The sequence below is a fragment of the Aulostomus chinensis genome, chromosome 18 (assembly GCF_037954235.1).
Source record: "Aulostomus chinensis isolate RoL2024-O1b breed Wild chromosome 18, RoL_Achi_v1.0, whole genome shotgun sequence".
Taxonomy (NCBI): Eukaryota; Metazoa; Chordata; class Actinopteri; order Syngnathiformes; family Aulostomidae; genus Aulostomus; species Aulostomus chinensis.
The window spans coordinates 16,067,501-16,082,586 of record NC_141337.1 but is presented as its reverse complement, the minus strand read 5'-3'; the positions used below and the strand labels follow the sequence as shown (position 1 = coordinate 16,082,586).

General features: G+C 44.3%; 2 protein-coding genes across 9 annotated transcripts in view; both read right to left on the bottom strand.

Moving 5' to 3' along the window:
• Positions 1–235: 235 nt before the first annotated feature.
• LOC147245387 (carbohydrate sulfotransferase 12-like) lies at positions 236–6,125 on the bottom strand. 5 transcript variants are annotated; one of them, XM_086185632.1, is made up of 6 exons: positions 6,018–6,125; positions 3,921–4,081; positions 3,417–3,834; positions 2,989–3,141; positions 2,651–2,830; positions 236–2,170 (listed from the first exon to the last, which is right to left on the bottom strand). In XM_086185632.1, exons 3-6 carry the CDS (start codon positions 3,780–3,782, stop codon positions 1,622–1,624), a joined length of 1,248 nt encoding a protein of 415 aa, XP_086041758.1. In that variant the 5' UTR covers positions 3,783–3,834; positions 3,921–4,081; positions 6,018–6,125; the 3' UTR covers positions 236–1,621. The 5 variants fall into 5 exon arrangements, with proteins under 5 accessions (XP_086041758.1, XP_086041759.1, XP_086041762.1 ...); XM_086185633.1 differs by having other exon boundaries at positions 3,973–4,081; XM_086185636.1 differs by having other exon boundaries at positions 3,417–3,563; positions 3,973–4,081.
• Positions 6,126–7,875: 1,750 nt separating this feature from the next.
• card11 (caspase recruitment domain family, member 11) overlaps positions 7,876–15,086 on the bottom strand; it is a 24,242-nt gene continuing 17,031 nt past the window's right edge. For 2 of the 4 annotated variants that reach the window (XM_086185605.1, XM_086185606.1), the window contains exons 18-25: positions 15,024–15,086; positions 14,325–14,409; positions 12,861–12,956; positions 11,917–12,034; positions 10,159–10,341; positions 9,289–9,410; positions 9,041–9,156; positions 7,876–8,540 (exon numbers count right to left, since the gene is read on the bottom strand). The exon at positions 15,024–15,086 is cut by the window's right edge and continues 181 nt beyond it. In XM_086185605.1, the coding sequence (XP_086041731.1) occupies positions 8,336–8,540; positions 9,041–9,156; positions 9,289–9,410; positions 10,159–10,341; positions 11,917–12,034; positions 12,861–12,956; positions 14,325–14,409; positions 15,024–15,086 (988 nt within the window). In that variant the 3' untranslated portion in view covers positions 7,876–8,335. Of the gene's footprint in view, positions 8,639–9,040; positions 9,157–9,288; positions 9,411–10,158; positions 10,342–11,916; positions 12,035–12,860; positions 12,957–14,324; positions 14,410–15,023 lie in introns of all 4 variants that reach the window. The other 2 variants (XM_086185607.1, XM_086185608.1) reach the window with 2 other exon arrangements.

Below are 15,086 nucleotides of genomic sequence, written 5' to 3'. Positions count from 1 at the left end.
GCATTTATTTTCAAGTGTTAAAAATCCCTTTCATGCTGAACATAAACATTGCACTGAGACAATTTGAAATAAATTAGCTGAAAACTACCACTCTCTAGTGCAGCTATGTTTAAAACTAGCCTCTCTGATTGCAAGCGTTTCCATAAACCACCCTGACGTCATCTTATCCACGGCGTGTGGTGGCGTCACGACCGAAGGGCTCTCCGACACCACAGATTACTGCTCTGTGACATCCTTTTGTTTTTGTGTGTGTGTGTGTGTGTGTGTGCAGCTTCCTGCTACGAAGTCTGTGGGATCATCGTTAGTCACCACAGAACTGTGACATCTCAAAATGACAAGGCGTGGTGTGACATCAGTGTTGGGAGTGCTTAATACTCTCCATGGCGTTTTGAGTTCCACTTTACAATGAATGGACAAAATCTCTTGGACACATCTGTATCTCAACAGTCACACATCTGTGCTTGTGCCATCATCCTTGTGACTGGACGACAGGGAATAATGGTTTCTCTATCCTGGCTTCACATCAGTTAGTGCGCGTCCTTGTGCTGGGATCAGATGACACTAAATCTGCCCAATTATGATGGGATTCTTGTCGCTGCCAACACATTGCCAGCATCAGGCCGGAATAAATCTACCTCTTGTGGCATGACTTTCAGTCTAACAAGCCTGCCATATCCTTCTGTTTCTGCCTTGTTCCTCCTTTCCTATGACGTGTTTGTTGACGTTAAGCAAAGCAGATGAGGTCACACACTCCGGTTTACATGATGTAAACATAGCGGAGCGGTGCTGCTGTTTGAAGAGCAATGACAGGGAGAAAACGTTGGAGCAGTAATTGCCGCAGGTGTGAGCTCACTACTTGGCAGCTGTTTATGAGTCGTCGTTTTCAGCACTTTCCACTTTTGGCGTCCTACTTTTTTTTTTTTCCAAAGCTGCCCTTGCTTCATGAAAGCTAAGCTAGCAGTAAACCTTCCAAGGCTCGGAACGTGCAATAAGGCAGGTTCAGCAAAGATTTCTAAAGTTACACACTGACTAACATGTGCTGTCCAACAGGGTTAGGGTTGGTTGGCGGTTGCTCATGTTCCTAGCATGGCCTAGCGGTCCCCTAAGTGTGATGTTGCACGGGTACCACTGCTCCATCCTGATGGTTGGGATTAGCTTCCTGAAACACAAACAAGCCGCAGTGGGGTTTTTTGTCTCTTGCAGAGCGATGACGGGTCGAGCCAGACATCTCGTGAGCAGTGGCAACAACAACATAGCTTTTGTTTTTCACTTGGGATTCATTTCATAAAGAGTTAAATGTTGGCAGAAAAAGCAGAGGCACTTCAGCAACCCAGTGTAATCATTAGTAGTGCTAGGCTCTCCTGCTTCATTGGGTTTGGGTCGTTCTTGTTATATCATGAGAGTGTACGGCGCTATGACTGCGACATGGGGAATATCATGAAAGACGAAAGTATGGTGTAGTCTGATCCCAGCAGTCGTGTCCTCAGGAGAGTGTGAATTCAGTGTGAGAAAGCGCAAACTGGGGACCACAACTGCAATACCAGGAGCAAGGGAAGAGGTCCTTGCTCATTACATGAGAAACAAACGTTGTTGGGGCCGGGTCCATGTGCAGAGACATGAGTCACTCATTGAGGAGGGACTCCGGTCTGTCGTAGCCAAACAGCCTGAAGTCAGGTTCGTAGAGCTTGTAAAGTTTCCTCCGCGCCTCTAAGGGGACAGTGCCAAACCAATCTGTTTCCCAGCTGCTGGCTGTAAGGTTCCTGTGAGAGGTGGGGAACTCCACCACATTGTCCACTCGTAGTTGACGGAGTAAGTGCTCAGCATCCTCCTCCACCGTCTCCAAGTGGCCCACAAAGTCATACTGAATCTGGCACGGATGGCAAAGCCGATACACCTGCCTCCAGTGCTCATTGAAGGGCATCTCCTTCTCCGTCTGAGGGTCTAGCAGATACTGGATGAAGTTAGAGAAGGAGGGGTGGGCACCCACAGCAAACGCCTCGTCCACAGAGGCAGGAGGGGTCGGCTGGTTGGCGTAGCGGCGCAGCATGATCTGTGCGAAGCGGCGATAGAAGTCCTCATTGCGCATCTCAAATTTATTCCGGTAGGCAGAGATGAGACGCACAAAGGGGTCCCGCACAAAAATGAACTTGGTGTATTTCTTCAACTTCACCTACAACATAAAATGAACCTTGAGAGAGACATCTTAACCGAGACACTGAAATTTACTGATATAGAGCAACAATGACGAAGGGCACAAGGGGGAAACAATGATGGTGGCAGTGAGAAAATCTTTGAAAAAACTGGCACAAAACAATATTGTGCTGGAGAGAAGCGCTGAGAGCACTGCTGCCAAAACTCTGTTTCCCAAAAGAAAAATGCTTTGCTACCTCAACCAGAGGCTTATTGAAGTTAACTCAGGCTGGCAGCTGTAATACCATGTTATTATCAATGATGATATGATAGTAGCAGTGGAAGGTTTAAACCCTGGGGTGTCTAAACACAGATGCTCTGTTAGACGTGTCCGCAGGGAGTCAAAGGGTGACAGCTGTCTGACTGCGGCACCATACTGGTTTACACACACACAAAAAAAGAGGAGCATCGGGGAAAATGCTAAGTGCGTTACAGCGAGAAGTTGTGGACCTGAACCAACCTTCATGAGGTGCCTAGCAAACTTCCCATAACGTTTCCAGAACTTGTTGAAGGTGAAGTGCATGCTGCTGTTGTGCACCAGGTCCCTGGGGATGGCCAGCGGGTCCCTCTGAGGAACGCCGTCATGCAGCAAACTCTCACTGAGAACAATCATGATCCGCTTCCAGTTACTGCACGCTACCTGAGAGGGTGGGATACAAATCTGTCACTCTCAAGTTAAGCTGAAGTTATCGAAGTGACACTGGGAAAAACTGGCTACAGCATAGTGTGTGTGTGTGTGTGGACAGACTATAGACAGACAGGATTCGGGGAAACCAGTAAAATGCAGGCGCTGTTTACCTTCGGAACATAGCAGTAGATGATCCCATGCCTGTCATCCACAATCAGGTGATCCAGCTCCTTGTTGGGGATGTCATCAAATGAGCGGTTTTTGCCAGGAAATGATATGCTGTCATTTGTGCACATTTCCTTCAGTAACCTCCGCCGCTGCTCCTGGTTATTGCATGATGATGAGCAGACATTGTTACATTTACTACTCACCCAAAAACAACAAAAAGGTACGTAAACTAGGACAATGTACAATAAAGTGATTACACCTTCAAACTGCGAGATATCCAGTATGTTACCCTCATCCTCCAAATGATTTGACTTCACAGCTACTACACGCTACACTGGAATTACTTCAGCTTGTACAATCCTTAAAAAGTTCATCGTAGGTCAAATCTACTCCTACAATTACTAAAAAATAACTAATGTAATAGATTCACCTGTCTCTCCCGCAGCTCTGCTGCCACTGGGGTCAGGTGAATCTTCCACTCCTGTCGTGGTATGTATCGTTCTTCTGCCTTTTCTGATTGGTTGCCCGTCTCAGGGGGGACAGGGTCTGTGGGTTCACCAGTTCCTGGCTCTAAGAACTGATTAACAAAGGCATCGATGTCTGAGAGGAAGGACGGGGTTCGGGGGGTTTGAGGCCGCTGCTGTGGAGGGGGGTGTGGGATCTTGGGCCCAGGTGAGACAGGAGAGTGCAGGTACAGGTGGGAGCCTCCGACATCATCCCAGTAGAAAATGATCAGGAGGATCATGAAGGCTGAGCCCAGGACTACAAAGATGCGGAACATCCTGGACGTTCCCATAGTGACTGACCGGTGTGCCAGAAGCTTGCTACAGGATCACCATAGCAACAGTCTATAACAACATCACCATGGCAGCAGTTTAAAACTTAGTTACCTGTGTCTTTAATACACGGTCACAAAGCAACAGATTGTATTTACACGGTTTTAGCGTGGGTCACCATGGCAACGGAGTCACAGTCCAGTAGCTCACCATGGCGATGGATGGATGGTAGTTATAACAGTCTGTAACAGAATCAGTCTTCTCATGATGCTGTGCAGCCCAGCAGGAAACAGGATCACCTCTCACCTCTGCTCCATGTCTGCAGCAACAGATATGGAAGGAAAACCACCTCAGAGTTGCTTCTTAAATCTACAGAGCTCCAAATTAAAAATATTTCAGCCTTAAAACAGAAAATCATGCTGCTTCAAACACAAAGACCTTCCAGTGCTCATCTTTCTGATTCAGGCCAGAAAGTCTTAAATACAAACAGCACCGTTTCAGCTCTGAGAGTGAGAGTGAAGCGTTTCTGCTCTCAAAGTTGAGCTAACACCCACTCACAGCAGTAAAGTTACACATGGCTGTCAAATACCTGCCCGCCAGGGAGCTCAGCATACCATAAATGAATAAGTTTGCATCGAACAAGCATCCTCCTGTACTCATCCAGTGCTCCGTGGATTATGGTGCGGTATCGCTACACTGATACTGAGCCCCCCTGAGGTCACGAGCAACCTTTGAAAGAGGGCTGGTAGAAAGAGTTTAAGACACCAAACCAAGAGATCACGCTGAGACTAATTAGTTTAAGACAAATGCAGAGTGTCTGCTCAACTTGTGCTGATCTTACAGTTCCTGTCTCTTCAGCCCGCTCCATCTTCATTCTGTCTTCTTCTTCTTCTGCAGTTTAAAAGTTACACGGCCACACTTTTCCATTCCGACACACTTCTAAATTTGGAGCCCTCATGCAACAGTCCTTGTACTATTTCCTCTTTCCTGAAGCTAAGAGAGGGGTCCATTGACACGGAAAATTATCACTGGGCTCTCCAGTGACTTTAGTCTACTCGTCAGTCTGCATGCTAATCACTGCGGCTCCATCATGAAGTCATACCAGACACATGAGGGCCAGCTACACTTTCAATGAAAATTTAAAAATTCAGTTATAATTCATAATAACACAAGACTTTGTCAAAATAGTTTTACGCTGACATTTAAAGACCCCTTTACAATAGGTGCAAAGACCTCTTTGCAGCCTTTTTTTTTTTGCATTTTAAAACACATTACATTACCAGAAACCACATGAAAAATATTGATTTGAAAAGTTGAGATATTCTGAATGTTTGATCTGATAACTGATTAATGTTTGATGCCGGACCCCTGATTCCAACGGAAGTCTCGTTCTCACAAATTTACACTGAAACACATGAACTTAAGTGTGAAACCACAGTAAAGTTTTAACAACCAGCCTTTAGAATGAAATTTAAAATTCACCATAACAGCATAAATTTAACTGAGCATTTACCTTTTACTCTTCATTCTTCAATGTACATTTTGGCAATGATTATTACTTTATTTCAAATCAAATAGTTTGTGTTTTCAGTGTGTTAGAACTACTTTTACTACAATGAAGGCAATAATAACCTTCACTGGGCTCAAGAATTATATCTGCATTGACACAGTTTACTCACTTTTCTGCTATATTTTGGATGTAACATTTGCTACAGTGTGATTTAAAGTCGTCCTGCAGGCATATAAATAGAGTTGAGGTGACTCGTAACTCACCTCTCCTCCTTGAGTTCAGCACCAGCTCAATACCGGAGTCCAACCGGCCCTGTAACCTACGTATAATCCGGCAGAAGCGGCGGAGCAGCCGTCCGGAGCTCCCCCCCCGGCCGCCGCGAGATAAATCACACCGTCCTGTCCGCAGCAGCCGCCAGCGGATGCCAGACCGGACACAATGTAGCCTTTGACTGGACAGCAGCGCCGCGGGAACGGGCTGTTCCTCGCCTGTGTTTCGGCTTTACCAACGCCTGGGTGTCCTAATTCTCGACGAAATATCGCGGAGGAGCTAAAGAAAATAACGAGTCTCCGGACAGTTTAATCAATACACGCTGTCGGTGAGCAAGGTAGCGGTACGCGAGTCAAAGTAGTGCTCATCGCCGCCGCAATGGTGGAAACGTTGGTACCACCACATGAAACGTAGCGTTTCTTTGAAGACTTCTGGATAACACGGCGAAAGAGCGGAGAAAACAACCGCTTCTCACCTCTTTTGTCGCTCCCAGGCAACGCCGCGTCAGCTGAGCCAGACTGAGCTGTGATGAGAGCAGGTCTTCCACTCTCGTTTTTCCTTGGAGATGGAGCGCGAGTGCACAAACTATCGCGAGATTTCACAGAGGAGGCTTCGGCAGAGTGGGCTCACGAGGGGAAAATTTCACTTTTCTGGGTCAGCTCCATCATAACATGTCCCTGGGATGATTTATGTTGACAGTCTCTCCCCTCCTGCTGCTGCTCGTCCTCCTCCTCCATCACCCTCTCTTTCTTTCTGCCTCCCACATGAACTGTGTGCTGAAAATAACCTGCTTCTACCTGCAGAAGCAGCCTCCAAAAAAATAGACCAAAAGAATTATAATTAGGAGAGACGGCTGTGGGGATGTGTGCGTCTGTTTAGAGTGCCTCAGGCTCATGAAAGCATGTCGGTTGTCAACTCTACCCATCCTGTGAGATCTAATGTACACACACATACACACACACACACTGAGCATGAACACACCCGAGTACAAAATATAAATCCTAATATTTATACTTATGTAAGTTTTATAAATATCTAAACATCCTTTTTCCATTCATAATTCTTGCATTTCATGAAGTCTATGGCTTTGACTGTAAATACATTGAACCATTCATGAAAGCTGGTATTCCATTTTTTCCACAAGGCGAAACTTCACTGCTGTTATTGGCTAAACTTGCGCCGGGAAGCCAACTAACTTACCGAGTCATTTGGAGTCTGACTGTGCCAAGTGCAGAGGAAGGCGTGTGGGTTTCAGCACACGCACCAGGCTGTACGAGTCAAAAACACGGGGACATTTTGACCCGAAAAAGCTCAATGTGGTGACGTTCATACACGGAGCTGAAAATACGAGGATTTGCAGAAACATTACATGTCCTCTCAGATGAGGTTTCTGTAAATCCCCTTCTGGTCAGCCCATTTCTGTCTGAGCCCTCTTTAAGTATCAAAACACTATTTTTGGAGCAAGATGGACAGAGATCATGACAAACAACATATGTAAAGCAAAATTTATATTCTGGAGACATGAATTAAGTGAGAAGGATACAAACAGGTTTACAATGATGAATGATATCGCCGAACAACACCGTCTTCTACTAAAATTAAAACTGATCAACTGTTTCGTTCAAATATATATTTGCTTGAAACCGAGTTCATCGGTAGATGCAGAGGAGAGATCATCTGAAATTAAAACCACCTGTGATTGAAACGTGAAAGAAGAGACACGCCAACAAAATTCGCCTCACATGAGACCTGCTTCCAAAATGCAAGGTGAGTTTTAATTCACAAGCTAATATCCACAGCACTGATGCTTTCTCAGCATACGTCCCTACAATTTATTTTTGTCATAAAGTCGCCTTCTTAAAACAATCGACTATGTCATTTTTTTCAAGTTTTTCAAAAAACACAAAAGACTGGAGACAAAACATAAGGAGTTGTTTTAGGCAAAAAAAAATTAGTCAAAAAATGACTAATGAATTATTTTAAGTAGATGGTGAAATGGGGCGGCACGGTGGTGCAGTGCTCAGCACTGTCCCCTCACAGCAAGAAGGTTCCTGGTTCAAGTCTCGGCTCCATCACAGGATCTGTCTGTGTGAGTCTCCATGTTCTCCCTGTTCCTGTGTGGGTTCTCTCTGGTACTCCAGCTTCCTCCCACAGTCCAAAGACATCAAGAGGGGACGAGGCTGATTGATACTCTAAATTGACTGTAGGTGTGACTGTGAGTGTGAATGGTTGTCTGTCTCTATGTGTTGGTCCTGTGATGGACTGGTGACCTGTCCAGGGTGAACCCCACCTCTCACCCGAAGGCTGCTGGGATAGGCTCCAGCCCCCCCCCCCCCCCCCCCCACGACCCTTAATGTAGGAATTAGCGGAAGACAATGGATGGAATGGAAGATGATGATATGTGTTTTCTAATATTTTCTCTATTCTATTCTATTTTATCCTATTTACAAAGAAGGAATAAAAACATACTTTTACATTCAGTAAATCATATAGTCATATTTTCTGAAAAAAGTTACGAATAAATTTAAAAGTTTGTTTGATTTGACTGGAGGTGGTCCCGGCCACTAGGGGGCAGTATAGTCAGAGTTGACAGCTTTAACTTTTCTGAGAGTAAAAGACAGCTCCTTCTCTGAGTCTGTTTGATTTCTCCAAAACAACTAAAGGGACATCTTTCAGAAATTATATAATGCATGTATTTCAAGAATATTTGACTTGCCATGTGTGCTTTTGATATTAAGCATAAATATATGTGAAAAATAAAAGTATAATGCACACGCCTATCTTCATGTGTGTTTACAGGAGGTCGTGCTCCACCCAGATGGTCTTCCTCTGCTCATCCAGGATTCGGTCTCGAATGACCACGATGAGGTCGTCCACCCCTGCCCAGGCCTCCGGCTCCAGGCTGGTATAGAGGCACGGGATGCCCTCGAGCTCCTTCTCTTTAGCCCGACATGTCCTCACAAACTCCTCCTCTGACTCCACACGTTGAGGCAACTTCCTGTGTGGACAGGAAACAGGAAGGAAACAGCAATGTGGCGGAGAGTGTGGTCACGACTGGTGAGATCCTGTAGATGCTCTGCAATAACTGTGTTGGAACTTTGTTGTACAGGAGAGAAAAACACTGATAGTCAGATAACATGCTGGGTTTTTTTTGGGGGGGGGGGGGTTTAGAGGCAAAATCCACCTGCAAATACATCAGATGGACAATCCATTGATGAGGAGGTACAATAAAAACATAGAAATATATATTTTGAGCTAAATATATCTCCTCTGACATTTTCACTTATGTTCTGACATTTGGAACAGTTTTTCCACTCGTCCATTCTTTGTTTCAGATTCACACCTCTGTTGAAGTTCACGGTGCAACAAACCTCACAGACCAACGTTCATTTAGCTCAGACTGTCCTCAATCTCATCTCCACCCTGGGGTCAAAATGTCCCGCACAGGCGCGTATGTGTAGCTGGACGCATGTCTGAGTGAGGTCTTGATGAGCCTACCGTAGCTTCTTGACATTTTTCTCACAAATCTTGACAAAGATGATGATCGGGTAGATTTCTCTCCTCAGGAGGTCTTTGACGCAGCTAAGCTCCGCCTCCAGCAGGCAGTGTTTGCCCTAGTGATGAGGAGAGGCACGGAATAGGTTGTTTCAGGTAAATGTAGACTTGGTACAACTGTCACATTCCACAAAGTAATTAAAAGCTCATTTTGTAGATTTGTAAGTCAGTGAAATCAAACAAAAGCCAACCTTGGCAGCCACGGCCTCTATGTTTTCCCTGGTGATGCATTCAAATGCGGACTGTTTCTCTCTGAAGTGAATGAAGGGCTCCACCCTCTGTTTCAGATGAAACTCCTCTTTGGACAATACGTCTGTTAACAGAATTACAATAAAATAGAGACACAATCAGATTTTAATTTGTTGCCTACAAAGGGAAACTCCGTATGTTTTCACTTTTGAAATCTCTGAATAACAGTGACATCACGCAGGCTGTTGGCGTGACAGATGTTCGGTTCTTTACGTTGACGTTCTCCTCGTGACGGGAACAGCTGATCTCACCCGGCAGACTCAAGTGTCATCTGACTAACAGTGATATGAAACTAATCCTAAAATAAAACTGTCGATCAGAATTCCTGTGTTTCACCACCACATTATCATCTAGTCTGCCTGCATCGTAACACTCCTTAACAATAACACCCCAGCGCTGCGCAATACCCGACCCTCTCTCTCACTCCTTCACCACAGCACCCACTATCTCCTCCATCTTAAATCACCAGCATCAGAGTTATGCCACTTACTGTGAATGAGTACTGGCAAGGCAAGGCAAGGCAATTTTATTTGTAGAGCCCGTTTTCACAAACAGTTTGTCTCAAAGGGCTTCACATGGCATCATAACAACATCCTCTGCCCTCAGACCCTCACATCGACTGAGGAAAAACTCCATAGAAAACCCTTTTAACAGGGAAAAATCTGAGAAACCTCAGGGTGAGCAACAGAGGAGGGATCCCTCACCCAGGAGGACAGACGTGCAGTCGATGTTGTTACAGACAAGAAAATAGTTTACAGTACAAAATGTGGGAAACATGGAAATGAACTGCTCTTACAGCTTCATGTACTGACCTGGTTTGCAGGTACTGAAGTCCATGGAAGCCCCCAAGTTGAGTAGTTTCTGTGTAAGGATTTTGGCCAGAGCAGTGGGACTGAATAAGATGGGTCGTTTCCTCTGAGTCCACTGAGGGGTGACGGGACTGTAGGGAATGAGGTTCAAACTCCTGCTCAGGAGACTGTCTGGGTCAGCAGCTTCTGTGTCCAGACAAGACAGCACACACATACAGAGAGAAAGATGTCCTCAGACCAGGCTTTCACCAACCAGTTTTTTTTCATCCATCCATCCATCCATTTTCTACCACCTATCCTGTTAAGGGTTGTGCTGGGGGGGGGGGGGGGGGGGGGGGCTGCAGCCTATCCCAGCAGCCCTCAGGCGAGAGGTGGGGTTCACCCTGGACAGGTCACCAGTCCATCACAGGACCAACGCATAGAGACAAACGACCATTCACACTCACAGTCACACCTACGGTCAATTTAGAGTATCAATCAGCCTCGTCCCCTCTTGATGTCTTTGGACTGTGGAGGAAGCTGGAGTACCAGAGAGAACCCACGCAGGAACAGGGAGAACATGGAGACTCCACACAGAAAGAACCTTCTTGCTGTGAGGCGACAATGCTGACCACTGCACCACCGTGCTGCCCAGTATTTTCACGTACCTCAGTTTTCTGTTCACATAACACAGGTTTGTGCACTTTTATGATATTTTAAGATTCTTGCAGTGATCTTCGCCTGCATTAAAATAGCTGTGAAATAGCACGAGCCTATTTTGACTTTGGCCAACGAAACAAAACAATCGTTGACGTCTAGAAGAGCGACCGGTGTTGCTAAACTTAGCTGAATTTGCAAGGGAGGATGATGAGGGTTACTTCTAGACAAACCAAGATCCTTTCCTATTGCAACCAGAGGAGGGGCTTAGCAGTCAAGACAGAGGTATACAACACAGCCCATCCACAACCATTCTTTATGCTAAGCTAACTAGCGGTCAGCAGGTCTCTGAGGGCCTCAGCTCCCAATTGCACACAGAAGAGAGAAGCATAGCTATCTAGTCCAGTTCTGGTGAGAAGAGGAAATAAAAAAATCCCCCAAAAGTTTGGTGTGTTCACCCCAAATGTTAAGGATTTCTAACCCAGCTGCAATCCTCGGGTGCACTTTGAATTTGTATTTGCTATTTATTTTTTTGTCTCTGGTCTATTCTTCTTCTTCTCTGGGTCTTTTTTAGGTCACCAGATGTTTATGTGGAACTTTGTTGTAATCACTCACTATTACTCTGACACTTGAACGGCTTTCGCCCGTGACACGCCGCTGTTGAACAGTTCCTCACCACCTTCTCACCTCTGCAGCAGATGTTTGTATTACTGTCAGCTGGTTGGTCACGCCAGCTGAACCTTCAAATGCATCGAGGGAACATATCTCGCTTCTTCCTGTTCATCTAAAGCATCCACTACTTTCACTTCAATGGACAGACACCTCATCTGACCCTGACACAACAGCAGAACAGAAAAAAAAACACTTTTCATACAGAAATCAAAGCTTTCTCGTCTTCCGTGGAAAATTCTACATCTTTCAGTTGATCCACTTAACCTGGCACGAATTCCCTTCAGTTCGAGACATCAGCAATTTTTTTTTTCCACACTGTGTGCTTCACTGAGTAGCGAAGCATCTCTCATGTCCTTGTTACACCTACTTTGACCACTTTAGTCACCGTATTTCAACTGCACACCAACGAGAGAACGTTCCATCTGTTCTCATCCTTCATCGGTTCCTTCTCACCTTCTGGCCGCAGCGTCTCAAAGTCTTGTCTGGGTAGTGTTGTGCTGCCTGTGTTGATGATCCTGATGCGCTCATTACTGTTCATTCGCTTGTACTTGATATCCACCCTGCTGACGAACTACGGATCACACACACACACACACACACACACACACACACATGCAGAGGAGAAATTATAGTGTTTTCACACAATCATTATGGGAAAAAAAACAACCAAAAATTCTGCAATGAATAATTCAACTGATGTAGTCTTCAACAATTACGTGGTTATTGGAAATGTCTTTCAAGACTTTCAAATCAAGCGTCATTCCTCTTTGAAATGGCATTAACCATTTTTGAATGAAAATTCATAACTTATGTATTATTCATGACAATGAGTCATTTTTATCCACTGTTTGGTGCTAGTACATCCTGTAATCCAGAGCAGACGGCTTAGTGTCCCTCCGTGCTGGAGGCTGGTGCAGCGTTCCAAGATTTTAGCAGAAGTTTGTTTGGAATATGACAAATACACAAAGGAGTACAAGATTAGATTCCCTTCAGTTATGTTGTAAGTCACAGAAAAACCCTCCATCTGCATGCAGGTTTTGATGGTGATTATGATTTCGCCCTCATACTTTCAAAATCGTACCCTTCCAAATGTGGGTCAAGTCGTTCTTCATTTGCCATCAGGGACATTTAAGTCACAACAACCAGCTTCAAAGCGAGCCGGTGAACGTTTTAATTACACACTCATCACAGTGAACCTCAGGAATCCTAAAGGAGCGACACATTTTTGACTTTAGGGAGACTTAACGTCTTTTGGGTTATTGTTGTTGCGCAGTTGTCTCCGTATAATCTCGTCTCATCTCCGATCAGCGTGAGTAATCGATCATATTCCAGCGGGTTAAATCCCGGACAAGCAGAATCTCTTGTTACAAACAGGAGGTTCTATTGCACAGCATTACCTGCAGTATCTGAGTGAGGAAGATGCTGGCTCTTGACAAGCGGGGGCTGGATTTCTGATCAGACGAGGGGCTGGCTTCTTCTGGCTGCAAATTGTTCTTCACAAAAACACACACCGTATGACAAAGGGGTTTCAAACTCCTGACCCGGGTACCAGACACGGCCTGCACCACAATTTAAAACAAGCCTCTACATAATCTCAAATTACAATTTGAACTTGGGTCTAAAAAGGTTCTCACAATAATAATTATCAGGAGTGATCGTAATAGTAGGATTCAATTTCCACTTTAAAAACAATACAGATAAACCAAACAAAAAATTATAAATAAGATTATTTAAGTAGACAAATCAACCATTTCTAAATGTTTTGGTCGTCTTCTATCAAGAGTGTCTTGCTACTCAGTCTGATCAGCCATTTTGTTGATCAGAATTCCTTCATACAACCTCATAGGCACAAAGCCTTAATTATGTGCCTGTATTGATTAGGAAATTCTGAGCTGATCTCTATTCTCAGGTTTAAAATAATAATTTAGCTGATGGTCAAAGTCGATACTGACGGGATCTTTATTTTTTTGTTTGTTGAGACAATAATAATGGGATTTTTGATATATCTGTTGATTTTTGCTGATCTTTATCCTGAGTTTTGTTCTGCAAATCTGTTGCAAAGCCAACTAACAAAAATAACTCAATATTTCTGACCGTCTCCCCATCAGCGCATATTAATCTGTTCACAACAAACAAACGTAACAAAAACACACTAAAACATCATTAGAATGACCGAAGCCTTGAGAAGTAAAGACTCGAAAAACAAAACAAAAACACAGTGTCAGTAATTATTGTCGGCTGAGTGGTGAACTTGCAGCAGACTGCAACTGGGGAGAGAGGGAGAGAAGCGCAAAGAAAATATGACATGTGTGACTGTAACGCTGGAAAAAAAAAGAACCTGGGACAGAGTGGTTTACTTAAAGAGCTTTCTGCACACAGAAGCCTCGATCTTACCAAGAATATTTGTCTGAGTTCGAGTCCGATCCCTCTTAATTTAGCCTCAATCACCTAGTGGGTAGAATTTCAGTGAGACAGAGCGACATCTTTTTAGAAAATGCATCTTATTTCAAGACTTGTACCAGATTTTTTTTTTCTTGTTATGATTTATAATTAAAAAAAAAAAAAAGATTTATTGGCAAGAAAAATTGCCTTGCTGGGTGAACAAATGATTTCACCAGGATTAAGTAATTTCCTCCTCAATTCAGTGTTTCATTATATTAAAACTCTTTTTGTACTGCAAGTTTGAGAGGATATTCTGACAACAAATGAGACACATCTCCTTGGTAAGACTTGGATACCTCAGGAAGTTTAGCCCGGGCAATTAAACTATTAAATATTGGTTTATTGATGCAGTAACTATATTAGCATGATTGTAAAATCAAGCTGAAGAAAAGGCAAACATGAGTCAGGGAGAAGCTTACCCTGCTGTTGCGATGCATTTCATTCTCTTCTTTCCCTCCTCGACACACTAACTTCTGTATCTTTACTAGGAGCAGCTGCTGGGCTCTAAGTTCAAATACACAGGCATGATTATACAGTGTGCGTGTGTGTGTGTGTGTGTGTGTGTGTGTGTGTGTGTGTGTGTGTTCTTGTACATGCTACATATTAAGGACTAGAATATGCATTTAACCAACAGAGTGAGGATGTTTTTGGAAAGTGAGGACATTTTAGCCGGTCCTCACATCTTCATTTGAGGGTCGAGACTTGGTTTAGGGTCAAGGTTAGGGTCAGGCAGTCAGTTGAGAAGGTTAGGTTTGAGGGATGGGCTAGGGAATGTATTACATCAATGAAAGTCCTCACAGAGATATAAGTACAAGGGTGTGTGTGTGTGTGTGTGTGTGTGTGTGTGTGTGTGTGTGTGTGTGTGTGTGTGTGTGTGTGTGTGTGTGTGTGTGTGTGTGTGTGTGTGTGTGTTCATGATGATAAACATTGCATGATTGCTCACATTTCACACCACTTTTGTACAAGAATCAGATACAAAGGCAGAGTTGAGTCCTAAACGTCCAGTTAATTGTAGTGTGTGAATGAGTTTGGCTGAGTGTTTGGGTTCAAACCAAAATCAGATTCATCACACTCATCCTCCAGTCGGAGGAATATCAGGATACACTGCTGCTTCGTACCGTGAGTTATTGGGTATAGTGCCGCGTTCGGCCAGGTCATTACTGGTGTAGGGGTCAACACGG

Bases quoted from the DNA above. Each gene is read 5' to 3' on its own strand.
- LOC147245387 (XM_086185632.1), bottom strand. From the start codon at position 3,782: ATGGGAACGTCCAGGATGTTCCGCATCTTTGTAGTCCTGGGCTCAGCC. The intron at 3,142-3,416 runs GTGAATCTATTA...TGCAATAACCAG, and splicing joins CAGAGCTGCGGGAGAGACAG to GAGCAGCGGCGGAGGTTACT. The intron at 2,831-2,988 runs GTAAACAGCGCC...CCACCCTCTCAG, and splicing joins TCTACTGCTATGTTCCGAAG to GTAGCGTGCAGTAACTGGAA.